General features: G+C 34.4%; 1 protein-coding gene across 5 annotated transcripts in view; it reads right to left on the bottom strand.

Annotated features, from left to right (window-relative positions):
• The window catches only part of LOC150083512 (rap guanine nucleotide exchange factor 2-like), a 471,197-nt gene that overhangs the window by 106,937 nt on the left and 348,230 nt on the right, over positions 1-16,030 (bottom strand). For all 5 annotated transcript variants that reach the window (XM_090378045.1, XM_090378046.1, XM_090378048.1 and 2 more), the window contains 5 exons: positions 14,451-14,558; positions 9,865-10,068; positions 8,003-8,111; positions 5,236-5,575; positions 1,197-1,479 (listed from right to left, as the gene is read on the bottom strand). In XM_090378045.1, the coding sequence (XP_090234171.1) occupies positions 1,197-1,479; positions 5,236-5,575; positions 8,003-8,111; positions 9,865-10,068; positions 14,451-14,558 (1,044 nt within the window). The remainder of the gene's footprint in view (positions 1-1,196; positions 1,480-5,235; positions 5,576-8,002; positions 8,112-9,864; positions 10,069-14,450; positions 14,559-16,030) is intronic.

Below are 16,030 nucleotides of genomic sequence, written 5' to 3'. Positions count from 1 at the left end.
GATGTCTAAATTTGCAGATGATGTTAAAATTGGTAGAGTAGTTAATGATCACTGTCAAGCTGAGCTTCTTCAGAGAGAGAGAGAGAGAGAGAGAGAGACTTAGATAGACTTCAGGAATGGTCAGAAAAATGGCAGCTATGCTTTAATCCAACAAAGTGTAAGGTATTACACCTGGGAAACAGTAATCCCAAAATAACTTATTCACTTGGTGGAGTTCAACTAAACCCAGTACTGGAGGAAAGGGACTTGGGTGTTACAATACGGTCAGACATGAAATTCTCTGAGCATTGTAAACAGGTTGCAAGGAAGGCCCATGGTGTCCTATCAATGATCTATCGAACATTTGCAAGTAGAGATAGGGACGTGATAATCCCATTATATAAGGCTTTTGTTAGACCACACTTGGAATACTGTGTTCAAGTATGGAGATCGCACCTAAAGAAAGACATCGAGCTTCTTGAAAGGGTGCAAAGACGGGTAACTTGCCTGGTGAGATCGGCAGAGGGGCGTCCTTATGAAGAAAGACTTCGAATATGTGGATTGCAGAGTTTGGAAACTAGACACCTCAGAGGAGATTTGATTGAGGTGTTTAAGGCTCTGAGAGACATCAGTAAAATGAATGAGGACGAAATTTTCAAGATTATAAATGAACTAGGGGATATAAATTCAAGTTACGGGGGGAAATGTTTAGATTGGACTGCAGGAAGTTTTATTTTAGCCAGCGAGTTATAAATTACTGGAATAAATTGCCTACACGGATGGTAGAAGCTGACAATTTGGAGAAATTCAAAGGTCATCTGGATAGTACCTTCGGGTGAGGGAAGCGCATAGGATGATAGGTTTAATTTCCTTTTCTTTTATTAATTATTATTATTTATTTTATTATCATTGTTTTATTCGTTTTTTTTTTTTTTTTTTTTTTAGCTGGCGCAGCATAAGCCATAGGCTTTCTTGCACCATGTGGCCATTACTAATACTAAGTCCATTAAAGCAAGGGTTTACTGCATGCATTTTTTCTTGTAAAAATTTAATTTTATTTATAAATTAGAAAACTGAGAAGCCAAATTATACATATATATCTATTTCTATATATATTATGGGATCAAAGAATACAAATTTATCCAGGAATAATTATCAAATACACTATCTAATATTGTTTTTTTTTTTTTTTTTTTTTTTTATCACTGTGAACATACCTTATGGACAAGAAGATATTTGAAAGTTTGATCTGTTTTGTACACTTTCAATACATGTTCTGGATAATCTAATCTCAGATCTTGTTCATACATGGTTGCCAATGAAGTGAGGTCTGGATTACTATGACTGTGATATAAAACACCACCACCATTGCCACTACCACCACCGCCACTTGAGGGATGCTGGGGAGAAGCACTACGGCCACCATAGCCTCCTGATCCTCCACTACTACCACTGTGTACTGAATACAAACTATCATCTGAGCTATTTAACTGAGATTCACTGCAAACAAAATCAAAATATACAATTATTAAGCTGAAAGAAATTTTAAATAAAGAAATGTTACAACAACTCTATTAAGTGCACAGCAACACTGTCAAGTGCAATTATTTAATCAAGAGGTTGTCTTTGCTATGATATTTCTGCTTTTACTTCACTCTAGCGTATTTACTTATTAATATTACACACGTGCATGTGCGCACGCACACACACATACAAAGAAATCACATTATTTGGATTGAGATTTGTTAATTCAACAAAAATACAAAAAAAAAACAAAAAACAAGTAACAAGCAGGAATACTTTAACTTTTAAGAAAACTGGCAATGAATGAAGACAAATAACTTATTTATATTAAATGTTGTTGGTGCAGCTGAAAAGCCCCTCCTCCTTTGATGATTATGACTGTTATAGGGTTTTAGGCACATCAACAACTTAAGACTATATTTCATTGTATATAAGGTCTGTAAATTGCATGTGGTCTGTGGTCGATTTTCTGCTTGCTGGACAAAAGACCCCCAGGTCTCCTAGGAAAAACTTACTATCATCGCCCGAAACCAACTAACCCAGTCACACTGTGAAAAAAGCCTGTAAGAACACTTCGTGTTTTTGATTAGATTTTACTGGAAATACTTTAACTTTTAAGAAAACTGGTTCATTTGAACCAGTTTTCTTAAAAGTTAAAGTATTTTACCATAAAATACTTTAACTTTTCTTAAAAGTTAAAGTATTTTACCAAATGAACCATAAACTGGTTCAAATGAACCAGTTTATGGTTCATTTGAACTCTGTCTTTTCCACCTGGTGTGGGGAGGATGGTGATTATACCAACAGTGCTACTCCCCTGAAGAAGTAAACAAAGGCTTTAATCTGAATGTAGCAGAACAACCTTCAAAGAATTTACTATACTGCATTAATAATTATATGAACAGAGACAGCAAACTTTAATCTGATGTAAAAAAACTCAAAGAAATCCAGAAATGTTGTTCCAGCAAAATAAAGAAATTTCTACAGATATGTATAAGCGAGCAGAACCTTTTAAGAAATCAGTTAGTCATAAAAATTCCGTGCCAAAAAGTGTGGTCATGTAACTGTAGAAAGTTGGTTTACTTGTTCTTTATTCAAGAGTAATATAAAGTGGCCGCATTTTCTGAATCAAAGAAATAGTAAGTATATGACAAAGGTAGGGTTTCAAAAAATATTTGACTAGCAAATACTTCATTATCAGAAGTAAATCAGCTTGTTTTATCTGCCAAAAAACTGTTGTCTGTTAATAATGATAATGTGTAATGATAACAACTGATACTCTAGTATCAATTATCATTACAAGAGCATACATAAAAGACAAATTTGATTATCTCACTGGTGAACTCAGAAAAGGTAAAACCTAAACAGTTTTTTATGGATCAACAAAACACTTTCAAAAAAGTATGCTTTTGGAATGAAGAGTGAATAATGGCCATACAGTGGCTGAAATAATTGCAAAAATAATACCTTTTAATCAACTCTGAATTTGTGAAACTAGCTGTGACTGCAGAAATGTCCAGATAAGAACAAAGCTTTAAGACAACTCCTCTTCCTGAACTATCTCACTGTTATGCATTGCAAGATGAAAACATTGAAAAAGATGAATCAATTTCACAGATGAATACTGCTAATATAGACTTGTATCTATATATATATATACATCTGTAGACTTGATTCTACATTTATGGTTCATTAGGAATTAACCAGTCTGTGCAGTCTGGCAGGCATCACTATTGGTGAGAGTTTATTTCTGGAAGTAAAGGAAACATTTGCATCTTTGGAAATTGAGCTGGGAATAGCTGAAAGTATAAGAGCAGATGGTGTAAAAAACAAATGTGGATCAATGAATTATGTAGTAAGACATGCAAGGAAGTTTTGCAAGGTGTCTCTAAAATTCTGATGGTATTTTGCTGCCATCAAGAAGTACCATGCTGCAAAATTTTTCCACTAAAGGTGTGAACATTGTTATTTGAGCAGCAAATTTCATTTGATGCAATGATTTGACACACCATCAGCTCCACCAATTTCTGCAAGACAATGAAGAAGACTATGCCAATACTATCTATTATTTGGTAGTGAAATGGTTGAGTAGGAATTAAGATTTTTTCTCTTACAATTTGAAAGAGATATTTTCAATAGAAGAGAGTAAACGATTACCACAGTTATCAGATGATAAACTGATCTTAGAGCTGACTTTTCTATATCGTAATAACATGGAACTTCAAGGAAGGTGTAAATTGCTCTCTGCACACATTTTCCAAAATTTTTTCACTTATAAGTGAAATTGCTGCACAAAAACAGCATGAAACAAAACTAGCAACAAAACTGCTATAGAAGCTTTCAACAAACTAGCTGAATGGCTAATTCTAAGAAACAAGTGTATCACTGTTATTCAGCAATTCTAAATGGAAATTTCCTCATAGTTCATTGATTTTTACTTATACTAGATAAAAATGAAATCTGCACATTTTGAATCCTTTTGCTACTTACACTGATGAGGTCTCAGCACAAATGAACATATAGATTACTTAATTACAAAATGATTCTAAGTCATTATTTTGACTCTGACTCTTTTGTTGAGGGGAATCCACAATTTTTATGCTGGGCTGCTTGTTTCAAAGCTTCCTACCATCAAGACCTCAAAACAGCACTCAGATTCTATGCTACATATTTCATCTTCCAATTTCAAAGCAGAGATCTATAAATTAGCTGGTGACATCTAAACTAAAAATATACTATTAGGCTTATTTTATTTTTATCAATTTTATGGAAGTTATCAGTAGATACATAGAATGGAAGAATGATGGAAAACCTAAATAAGCAACATAACAAGCTGAATGATTTCAGGTTAAAGTGATAATGTAATTTGTGACATTTTTTCCTGTCATTTTTTTTTTAAAGGAAATTCTTGTCCTAAAATTTTCTTTATGTATATTTAAAATTTATATAAAATGTAATAAATAAACTTAATAAAATATATGCTTGTTTGTTTTGGTTGGTTTTTAGGAGCATTAGCAACTAAGGCCATATTGCTCCGGGATATGCGGTGGTCATTCCTTGACCTTTCTGCATCCTCCGTATTTGGTGGTGACGGGCTCGAACCCCGGTCTAATCAAGAAGCGTGTGCTGCGCACTGCTGCTCCTTCCCACCTGGCTACGGAGGCGCCAAAATATATACCATGGTGCCAAAAGTACTATCTCAGTTATAAAAAGTAGCCCATTTTTGCAATTATCCAAATAGACACATAATGCTTGGATATTATATAAAAGTTTATTTTCTTTAATAAGAACTACTACTCCATACTTTTCAGTATGGAGTAGTAGTTCTGAGCTACACAGTGCATGTGCAGCTCAGCCAGGTGCTGCACATGCACTGTTATACTTTTAATTTTTTTTATTAAAAAAATTGAACTGAATATCAAAATAGATTTTATTGCTTTTATATGTTACCTAATAGTAATCTGCAGCAGATAATATTTTATTTGTTATTTTTTAAAATTTGATTTCTGTTTTGTTTCTCAAAAAATGTTCTGGTTATCAACATTCTATAACTTGATGTCAACTAGAATACAACAATTATGCTTAAATAATAAATGTATTTGTGCACTTTTCTTTTAATCTGCTAATCACATAGCCCACCAATGCCAAAAAGTTGCAAATCTCTGGCTTATAGTATTGAAAATATGCTTACAAATTAAAAAAAAAAAAAAAAATTACTGTTATCCAACTGACCTGTTGAGAGTCTTTGGTATAATATTCATCTTTGCAAGAGCTTTTTTTAACTTTGCCTTATGTCCCAGGGTCATGAAACCTTTTTTTTCTTCCTTTTTACTGTCACCAGCAGATGGATTGGTCCCTGATCCTTTAGGAGGAGGAGATCCTGGAGGATGAAGTAAGGAAACTACTCCTAGTGGTAAACTCCCTACTCCCAGCTGAATACCCACAACATCACCCCATTCCAAATGTGATGATAACCTTGCCCTAGGATCTGGCTGTAATCTAGCTATTTCAAAAGCCTTCCGCCCTCTAGGTCTTGGCGAGTTTTCAGGTGTATTGAGCATTTCTTTGAATCCTGTTAAATTAAAGGGAAAAAAAAAAAAAAAAAAAAAGAGCGAGTGACTAACAGAGAATAGCACCCAGTACACAATTAAAGAAAAGATGTGAAACAATACGAGGTTTTATCTACCTACTCCAAGGAGCAATTAAGAAGTAATGTAAATGACAGGCACAAAAAAATGTATCGGCTTATTGTGATGCTAAAATATAAAATGTAACAAAAAAAAAAAAAAAGTACTACTGAGTTCTAAACAGTAGTAGTGTCAAATAGTTATATGAATGAATTTTAAGACTGCAGATGTTACAATTCCATATACATTTCTGGTATTTTTATCATTTTAAAAATTTAATCAATTATGAGATGAATTTTTATAAGTTATGCTACTTTAAGTTTCTATTCTTCAACTTTCATAAAACAATGTTGATGCATTATGTTTCTGGAGGGGGAGGAAAAAGAAAAGAAAAAAGAGCTATCTCCAATCATCCAAGCAAGTTATCCAAGATATTAAGCGTCAATATAAACAGTAGTCGGTAAATATCAAAATCATTTAAATAATCACCACTCAATATAATAGCAGCAGCAGCCAGTTAGTGTGGAATTCAACTAAATCATTAATATTAAGTCACTGAATGTTCAAGAGATTCAATGCTCAACCTGCCTATGAGAAATGGCAACTTTTTTTTTTTTTTTTTTAATGAAAACCCCAAACACGAAAGGTATTACAATACCTATATTACTTAGTACCATGCATGGGTTGGAAGCTGAATGAAATGATAGAAGATACTAGTTGATGTTAGACATGAATTTCTGTTGTTCCAGATAACAGAAGTAGAAGATATTAATTAGCATTAATAGAGGCATACGATGCAAGAAAGCAAGTTTATGCAGAATTAGCCAAAAAAAAAACAAAAAAAAACCCCTCCCATTTCACCCCTTCATCTGCTCCAAATGCCTGTCCAGCTCAACCTTAAATTTATTTAGGCTATCAACTTCCACAACAAAAGATGGAAGTCTGTTCCACCAATCAACCACCCACTGGCTAAAGGCAAATTTCCACACATCTATTCTACAACTGTCTTTCCTCAAATTGGATCTATGCCCCCTCACATTCTTAATCTGAGCAAGAGGAAGAATCCCATCAGAATTCAGCTTGCTCATCCCATTCAAGGCTTTATACACCTTAATCAGATCTCCTCAGGCATAAATGGCCTTAGCAGCCCTTGTGCCATTTAAGAACACAACAACAACAGATCTCTTTGCAGGTGCCTACTCTTCAGGCATGGCGCCTCCGTAGCCAGGTGGGCAGGAGCAGCAGTGCGTAGCACATGCTTCTTGGTTACACCAGGGTTCGAGCCGGTGTCCACCAAATACGGAGGATGCAGAAAGGTCAGGAAATGACCACTGCATATCCCAGGAGCAATATGACCTTAGTTGCTAATGCTCCTAAAAAACCAAATAACAACAACAACAACTCTTCAGGTGCTACAATTTGCAGAACTTGTCTTTCTTGGTAAAAGCACCCCTTTGTTCCCCTCACCAATCTTGTTGCCCTTCTTTGTACTTGTTCTAGCGACTCTGCATCCTTCCTAAAATGAGGCCTCCAGACCTGTACACAGTACTCTAGGTGTGGCCTGACCATTGCCTTGTATAACGGGATAATCACCTCCCTGTCTCTGCTAGCAAAATTCCTATATATCATTAACAAAACTCCATGACCTGCCCAGGCAGCCCATCTGCACTGCTCAGCAAACTTCATATTTGACTGCACAATTACCCCCAAGGTCTTTGTCACTTTGCAACTTCCCTGAGTGTAGTACCACACAGTTGGTATGTTTCTCCTGGGTTATTGCTACCCATATGCAGTACTTTGCATTTGTCAATGTTCAACAATGGGCTGAGAAGTGGCAACTTCAGTTGCCACTTCTCAGCCAATTGGCCCAACTTATATCTAGAACCAGTTGGAGTATGCTACTCCAACTGGATATAAATGAGGAAGAGAAAGTTGGTTCTGTGAGTTTGGGGTTGGACATTAGAATAACAGATGCCAATTCAGAAGAACAGTGCTGATGAAGTATCTACAGAAATGGCATGTGGTAGCAAAGGATTGATACCTATTGAATAATTGTTTGATTATTTAAAATAATAACTGAGTGATCATTTTATAATTCATTCTGGTTGATGTCTTTGTCACTTGAACTAGTGGGTGGAGGTGGGTAGTTTGATATAAATTCAAGGAAGAACTAGATAAATTGTTACAGGAGATAGCTGTTACTGAGAAAGCAAGCTTATACAGCAACAGCCAAACACAAAAAAAAAAAAAAAAAAAAACCCAGCACTTACCATTTCACCTGTTCATTCCTTCTAACAGTTTGTCTAGTTATTCCTTGAATTTATTCACTACAACTGCGATATACTGTATACAGAATTATACATTATACTTACCCAATAAATTAGATCTAACTGTGATAGAAAGATGAGTTGTTCCTCTCAGTACCTCTAATGCTCTAGCATGACTCATATGTTCAAAACTTTGTCCATTTACTTCCAAAATCTAATTAAAAAAGTGTGACAGCTTAAAAATACATCCAAATTTCAAACTGTTACACACACACACACACACACACACACACACACACACACACACACACACACACACACACACACACACACGTATTAGGCGAAGAATTTATTTGTAAATATTATTTCTAAATTTTAATATAGAGATCAGCACCGCCGATTAATGCCATCTAAGTGACAGATTATTCATTACATCAGTCTGTATTGATGTGTTCTAGATATGATAGAAAAATAAAAAATTTATCGGATTGGCAATGAGGTAGCAAGTTAAGTGAGATTAGGTACAGTCTGCAGAAAACCTGTGTGTCAAAAACACCCAAGTAACATGCAAAGTACAGTAATAAGTTGCTTGCAAAGCTTTATGAAGATTTAAAATAGAGAATAATAATTTTTCTCCCCATGTTCATTTTTAAGGATATTAAACTTTTAAATTATGACTTTTTTTGTATTACCCACAAATATCAAAACATTTTTAAAATACAGGCAGTTCTCACTTTACGAGTTCCCTGGTTTACGAGTTTTTTTTCCCCCAAGTATCAACAAAATTGAAAATATGAACGTTAATTGAAAAAAATGAATATTAAACATTCATAAATACCGCATTCCAAACGACGTGCGTAGCTATACAATACAGTGTACCACGCTTTATGATATTAATCAGTTCTAGAGACACCATCGCATCGTTAAAATATCATAATGTGAACCCAATAATACATTGTTTTTTGGTAATTCATTTAAAATCTCGGAAGTTAAAATTTTTGCTGTAAAACTAAGCTATTTATCTCTCTAAAATGTAATTTTTAAGGTCACGAGAGTGACCTCAAGGCCATGTAAAAGGTCATGAGCGTAGTTTGTAAATTGTATTAGTTACCAATTCAAATTATTAAAATGCACTACACTTTCATCGTTATCATATGTTCCGTTATAAGAATCAATTTTAAACGTTTTTGTGGTATTTTTCTAAAACACATTTCTGGAGGTCACGACCATAAAACAATAAAAACAATTTGCACTTTCCAGTTTATTGGGGTTTGCTGTTACTGCAAGCAATTATAAATGGGTAGTAAACTAGATCTTGCATTTGTGAAAATATCAATAGCTGGAATTGTGTGGTTTTTTACATTATTATGGTGAAATGTGTTTCCCCTTTACTGAAATCTTCAATCGTATGAAAAACAAATAAATTTTCAGAATCTTCTCTTCATTTCTTTTTTTTTAAGCTTCGTAAACTTGTTACTCCACGCAAATTGTGTTAGTTGCAATTTGTGTGTGCCAATAAAAAATGCTTATGCATGCAATCGTGAAATATATAATTAAAAGAGAATATCTTGGAAACAAACACCTCTTGAAACATTTCTGAGGAAGACGACTCCTTGTGCAACAAACCAACAAGTGCCGAGCCAATGAGTGATCGACGAGTGTGCATTTAGTCGTTGATGATGAAGAATAAACATTCTTTAACATTTGTAAGTCGTAAATAATTTCTCTATTATTATAATTTGCTTGATTTTACAGGCTACGTTTTCATTTCTTTAGATAAATCAATCATTGTTTAAACATTAACTAATTTCATTGTTGAGAGCGTAACCTCTATTTTTAACCTTATGTCTATGGGAAATAAATTCTCACTTTACGAGTGTGCACTAGGAATGAATTAACTCGTAATGTCAAGAACTATCTGTAGTATTTCAAGTTAAACTTAGCTATACTTGTAATATACAACATACTTGATCTCCTCTTTTCAGTCCTACATCTTCTGCCTTTGAACCTTTATCTACTTTTGATACAAATATTCCAAAACCCCTTTCATAACCTCCAAGAATTGAAAAATGGAGAACTTCATCTCTTGTAGACCTCGCTAATGTTACTGTCCTATTGCGAGCCTTTGTAGCACATGCAATATTCAGGAGCCTCAACTGCCCTTGCATTTTCTAAAAGAATGCGAGAGAGAGAGAGGATATTACATTATGTAAATTGATAATAAGGCCTAGTGCTAATAAATAAAAATATAAAAAGCACAGGAATATTTTAAACAATTGAAAGAAGTAAACTGATTTCAAAACAGATTTGTATAAATTTAGTGAGATATTGTGGAATAAATAATCAATTCATTTATCTGAGATAATTTCTCTAAAACAGAAATTAACAGTTCTTTCTTTTAAGTTAGATAATTCACATTTAGCAACTGAAACAAAAATTTTCTAAAATAAATTTTTGACAGTCTTCATACTCTTAATAATACTAATGATGGTTGTGAAATTTAGAAATTTCTATCTAGCAGAAGCTATATCATCACGTGCAAAACAGAAGTAATGAATCGCACTTATTTCTTTCCAAATTATTCAAGGCTGTATCAGTGATTTCTTATTTGGTTTTTAGGAGCATTAGCAACTAAGGCCATATTGGTGCGGTGGTCATTCCCTGACCTTTCCGCATCTGGTGGTAGCGGGATCGAACCCCAGTCTAATCAAGAAGCGTGTGCTATACACTGCTGCTCCTGCCCACCTGGTTATGGAGGCGCCACTGTATCAGTGAAATTACTGCATTTCAGATACTGTTTGATATAAAGAGACCCATAAACTATGAGTCTAGTCCTTCCAAAATGGGAACACACACACACACACACACACACACACACACACACACACACACACACACACACACACACACACACACACACACACACACGTTCAAAGAAAGTGCATCACCTAGGAATTTCACATTTCTAACCCTTTTTTGCAATGGTATGTTACATTAATGACTAGCATCACAAAGAAATATAAACAAAAGATATTTATTAATAGTTAAGGCAAAGCCAAGTAATATTTTACAGGTACTCTCAAAATATTCAAAAATGAGCATTTGCAATCTTTATACAGACGGGCCTCGATTAATGTGATTAATTCGTCCCGCGAGTGCATCGCGCAAAACAGAAACACGTTAATCAAATATCATAACCAATATGAAAAACTATAATTGGTTCTTGACCTTCTGGAATGTCCATAAAGAATTTTAAAAATACCTTTTAAATAACTTTTTAACTGTATATAATGTAAAGGATAATGAAAATAATTATGGAATTAAATGTTTATTGCATAAAACAGCGGTTCTTAAACTGTGCACCGCGGAATATTTTAAATTTTCGAGGGAAACACAGCGATACTCGACATCTGTCGGACACTGCGCGAACTACTAGCTCGAGGTAGTTCACAGTTTCAGCATTTCTTATTAAGTTGTTTGGACCTAACTACTAAACGAAACTGTTAGATATTTCTTTTGGTCTGGGTGCACCTTGAAAAAATTACTGAGACATTAAAGGTGCTGTGAACCGAGAAACTTTGGGAACCTCTGACATAAAATACACAATGAAGAAATTACTGTTGTAGAAATATTTGAACAGCATTGACTTTCTCTTTTCATCAATCAATTTCCGACAGCTGACAACAATCTTCTCTGGGCCCTGGTGAAATAAATATCGCAGAGAACATCAAACCTTTTGTTTGAGGTTCTATGCAATATGAAAGATTTCATCTAATTCTTTTATAGTTATCTCCTTCGCGGTAACATTTACATCTGGCTCATTTAAAAATTTGAATTTTTAAATGCAAGTCTTTGACTTTATTAGCAGGAGACAAACATGTCTTCTTCCGATGGTTGATGGAACACATTGAGGTGGGCAGCAGGCAAACGTTTGTTTGTTGACCGTACGACTCGCGGTAAGCTTAACGCGCGATTCAAGTCTTTTTCAACTATCGCATAAAAAAAAAAAAAAAAAAAAAAATCACGTTAACTGGAAATTTGCATCGTGTAAAGTGAAAAGTGGTATCATTTTTCAAATAGCGTTAACTGAATATCGTGTTAATCGAACTCGTGTTATGCGAGGACTAGCTGTACAACAGTTATGGTAAACATGACAATTATGGCTGAAATGTTATCAAAAGTCCTCAGTTTGCTTCAGTTTATCATTTTAAATGGAAAACAAAATGAAAAGTTCACCAGGTGCAAACTAATATTTAGTTGAATCACCACTGGCCCTGATGACAGCAGCACACTGTTGAGGCATTGACCAGATCAATTTCTGAAGATAATCAACTGATAGTTCATGGTTCCAAAAACCAATTATGAAGTTCACGAAAGGTCTTTGGTTTCTTTCTGGCAACTGCAGATTCCAGACGATGCCAACAGTTCTCTATAGGATTCAGGTCTGTGCTGTTTCCTGGCCAACTAAGAGTTGTAATGGACCGTTCTTCCAACCATTTTTTCACCTGTAACAAATGTAAACACATTACTGTCGAACCTCTAATGCAGAAATGAAGCTAAACTACAGAAATACCTACTTACACTTTTCGCCCGATGACAAGGAGCAGAGTCATCCTGAAAGATGCAGTTACTTGGCAGGTTGAAATGATCTCTAATGGTTGGCAGCAATTTGCCTTCCAATATAGCCAGGTATCCAATGGCATTTACGGAACCTTTTATAAACTGCAGGTGACCTACTCCTCAATACAAAATGCACCCCCATATCATTTGGCTGGTAGGGAATTTCACTGTAGACACCATACTGTCTGGATGGTATTCTTCACCACTTCTACGGCAAATCGTTTGTCTCCCATCAGAGCCATGCAGGTTGAATTTCTTCTCATCCGAGAAAATAACTGGACTTCCACTGCTCGGGGGTCCATTTGACATGCTCCTTACACCAAATTAATCAGTCCTTTTTCATTTTTTTTGAGAGGAGGGGCTTCTTCTTAGGACGATGGGCTACAAGTCCATTTTTGAAGAGGCATCTTCTGGCTGTTACTGCACTTGCTACCACTCCTGTATGTTCTTCCCATTCTCTTTTCAGCTCAGACAAAAAAAAAAAAAAAAGCTTTATGGTTTTTAAGGCATAAGTGCTTCAAAACACGGTCCTATTTTGGCGTAGAGGCTCATTTGCATCCAGTTCCTTTTTTCCTATCAGCAGAACCAGTATTCTTGAGTTTGGAAAGAAATCTACTCATCATCTATTGATTACAAGAAACTCTTTAAGCAATATGATGGGAAGAACATCCTTCCTCGCATAAAGCAACAATAGCACTCGTTCTTCGTGGCATCAATTGCACGTAACTCACTATCCTGACACAAGCAAGGAATGATTGCAAATCTTGCAGAGGGTGCTTACATAGCTGAAAGTAACAGCTGATGCAATATTACATCATCACCTACACGTGTCAATCTTATCTGATGCAATCTGTAAGAAATATTGCCATATACTTACATTATCCGGATGACAGTTAATTTTTATATATATATATATATATATATATAACTAAGGTTAATTATTGGCAAGACATCTGGTGCATCACATTTCCAGATCATAACAGTTACATAGAGATGTCATCTGCTCAAAACATATTCAGGATTCTCTGCTAAACATTATTAATTCTTAGGCAATAAGACAATAGTGCATTAATTAATCTGAATGCAAATTGACATTCTAGTGGGTTGCAACTGACTCACATTTAAAACCACAAATGGGATATTTTCACACTCAGTCAAATTATGTGGGAGGATTCAAGTAACTACTGAAAACTTATCATCAGCAAGTAGATGAAAAATATGGCACTGGTATAAAGATCACTGATAATGAACTATGGCCAGCTGGTTAAAGATGATGTAATCAGTTGAATTCTGCTTTTCATTTTCTCTGTGAAGTGTTACCAACTCAAAGCGAATGGATTCCGTGTATGTCATTTTGACAACACAAGCTTAAAATGGGGGCATTCTGATGTCATGGATTAGGACCAGTGCTCATTTTTCATAGCAAAAAATACATCAGAAAATACTTTAGGATGATAGAAAATCATATGAATACCAAAAACATGTCATTTTTTATCCCCAGACAATAATATAATTGATATTTCTAATAACAGTTGATTAAAAGTAGAGTATTATGTTATACAGTGATAAAGTTGGTGCAGCAGTTGATGAGATTATTCCAAATTCCATCCCCAAGGTTGCTAGAGTTTAGATTTTCTGTGGTTTCAATTATAATTCTACAAAACCTTGAAACAGTATATTATGTCTGAACTTCAGTAATTTCAGAAATCCAAATTCAATTCAGATATTAAACTATTCTATCAGAAACTGTTTTTTAGGAATTACCTGAGAAAGAGAGTGCAATGATTTAAGTTGCTAAAGAAGCATTTATCATAAGCAAGTTAGTAAATGATGTAAGTATTTTATTGATTATATAATTAATTGAAACTTCGTTGTGCAAGGTATTAAAAATTGTGTTTTTAATACAAGCTAATTTCATTTGTTGATAGCATACCTCCTTCTCTAAGCTGCCTTCAAACTTTTCTAAAAATTCCATCATTTCAGGATCTGTCTCAAAATCAGTGAAGTGGTTGTTGACCCACAGGAGTACAACTCTTGTTACCTGAAACAGTAATTTAGAAAAATTAAAAGGGATTGTTAATATTGATAAAAATATTGCAACCACTGACTTGAACATGAAATAATTTAATTTAAAAATAAAAATACAAAGGCATTAAAAATAAAAGAAACAATACTATTATGAACATAAAAGATATTAAAAGTGAATAAACAAAATCAAATAAAAGAAATAAAATACATGGTTTTGTAAAGGAATTAAAAGTGATAAGAATAAATATACACGAAACAGCAAATAGAAAAAAAGCAATAAAATAAATGACATACAAGGGAGCTTTAGAGGAGTATTCAATCTAGACTGAAGCAACGACAACAGCCATTCTTATACCACAGAAGTTACTACCAGACATATAACAATACACACATTGAGCCTGACAGATGGGAGGAAGGAAAGGAAAGGAAAGGAAAGGAAAGGAAAGGGAAGGGAAGAAGCAGCCTAACACAGATCACCATTCCTCAGCCATTCAATCATTAGTCTCTGAATGCAGCATACGCCGATTACTTGTTTGATTGTCTACCTGTCTCTCATCACAGAATAACAGCCTCCATAATAGGATGTATGGAGGTCCCAGAATTAAGATTAATAATGGGACCGTGTATTTTCAATGCAGTTTATGATATGAAAGCTATTCATTGGAGATAAATAAAAACTTTAAAACATAATTTTGGAAAGATAACCTGGACTTTACCTTCCAAAATTAGAACTGTGCATATGATTGTATATCCATATGGAGGGAGGGAGAAGGTTGGAAGTTGCCTTCAATTTTAAAGTAATTTCAATTTTAACTTTATTTAAATTTAAGTTCAAGCTAAATTATATTTAACTTTAAAATTAGGTTTACGTTAAATTTTTATTATGTTATTATTGTTATTTTTTTTTCTAATAATATTTATTTATTATTTATAATTTGTCTCCAAAGAACAAAGTGAAGTAGCTTCGCCAAGTCATTCTCATCATGTAATGTCCTATAAATTGTTCGTTAAATCACATTTATGGTATATTCAAAATTCTAAAGTGTCAATAAACCTTTAGCCAAGAATGCAGTACCTTTTTAATACAATACATACTGTTGATACTGTTATACATGGACTGCTTTTGATACTGTTGTACGTGGAAGACTGCTGCACAAATTGGAGCAGTGTGGCATTGGAGGCAAATTGCTGCAATGGATAAAGGGATGGTTGAGTGGGAGAAGACAGAGTAGTAAACAATGGACACTGCTCTTCGTGGACTAATGTTATCAGTGGAGTCGCTTAGGGTTCAGTGTTGTGTTCAGTGTTGTTTTCTGTATTTATTAATGATATTGATGATGGTATATCAGGCTTAATGTCTAAGTTTGCAGATGATACGAAGGTCAGCAGTGTTGTTAATGACACTAATCACAGTACGCTGCTGCAACAGGATCTAGAAAAGTTGAACAGGTGGGCTGAGAGGTGGCAACTAAAGTTTAACATTGA

This window comes from Mastigoproctus giganteus, chromosome 7 (assembly GCF_048544385.1).
Source record: "Mastigoproctus giganteus isolate SK-2022 chromosome 7, ASM4854438v1, whole genome shotgun sequence".
In the NCBI taxonomy this organism is placed as follows: Eukaryota; Metazoa; Arthropoda; class Arachnida; order Uropygi; family Thelyphonidae; genus Mastigoproctus; species Mastigoproctus giganteus.
This window is presented reverse-complemented; position numbering and strand designations above follow the sequence as displayed.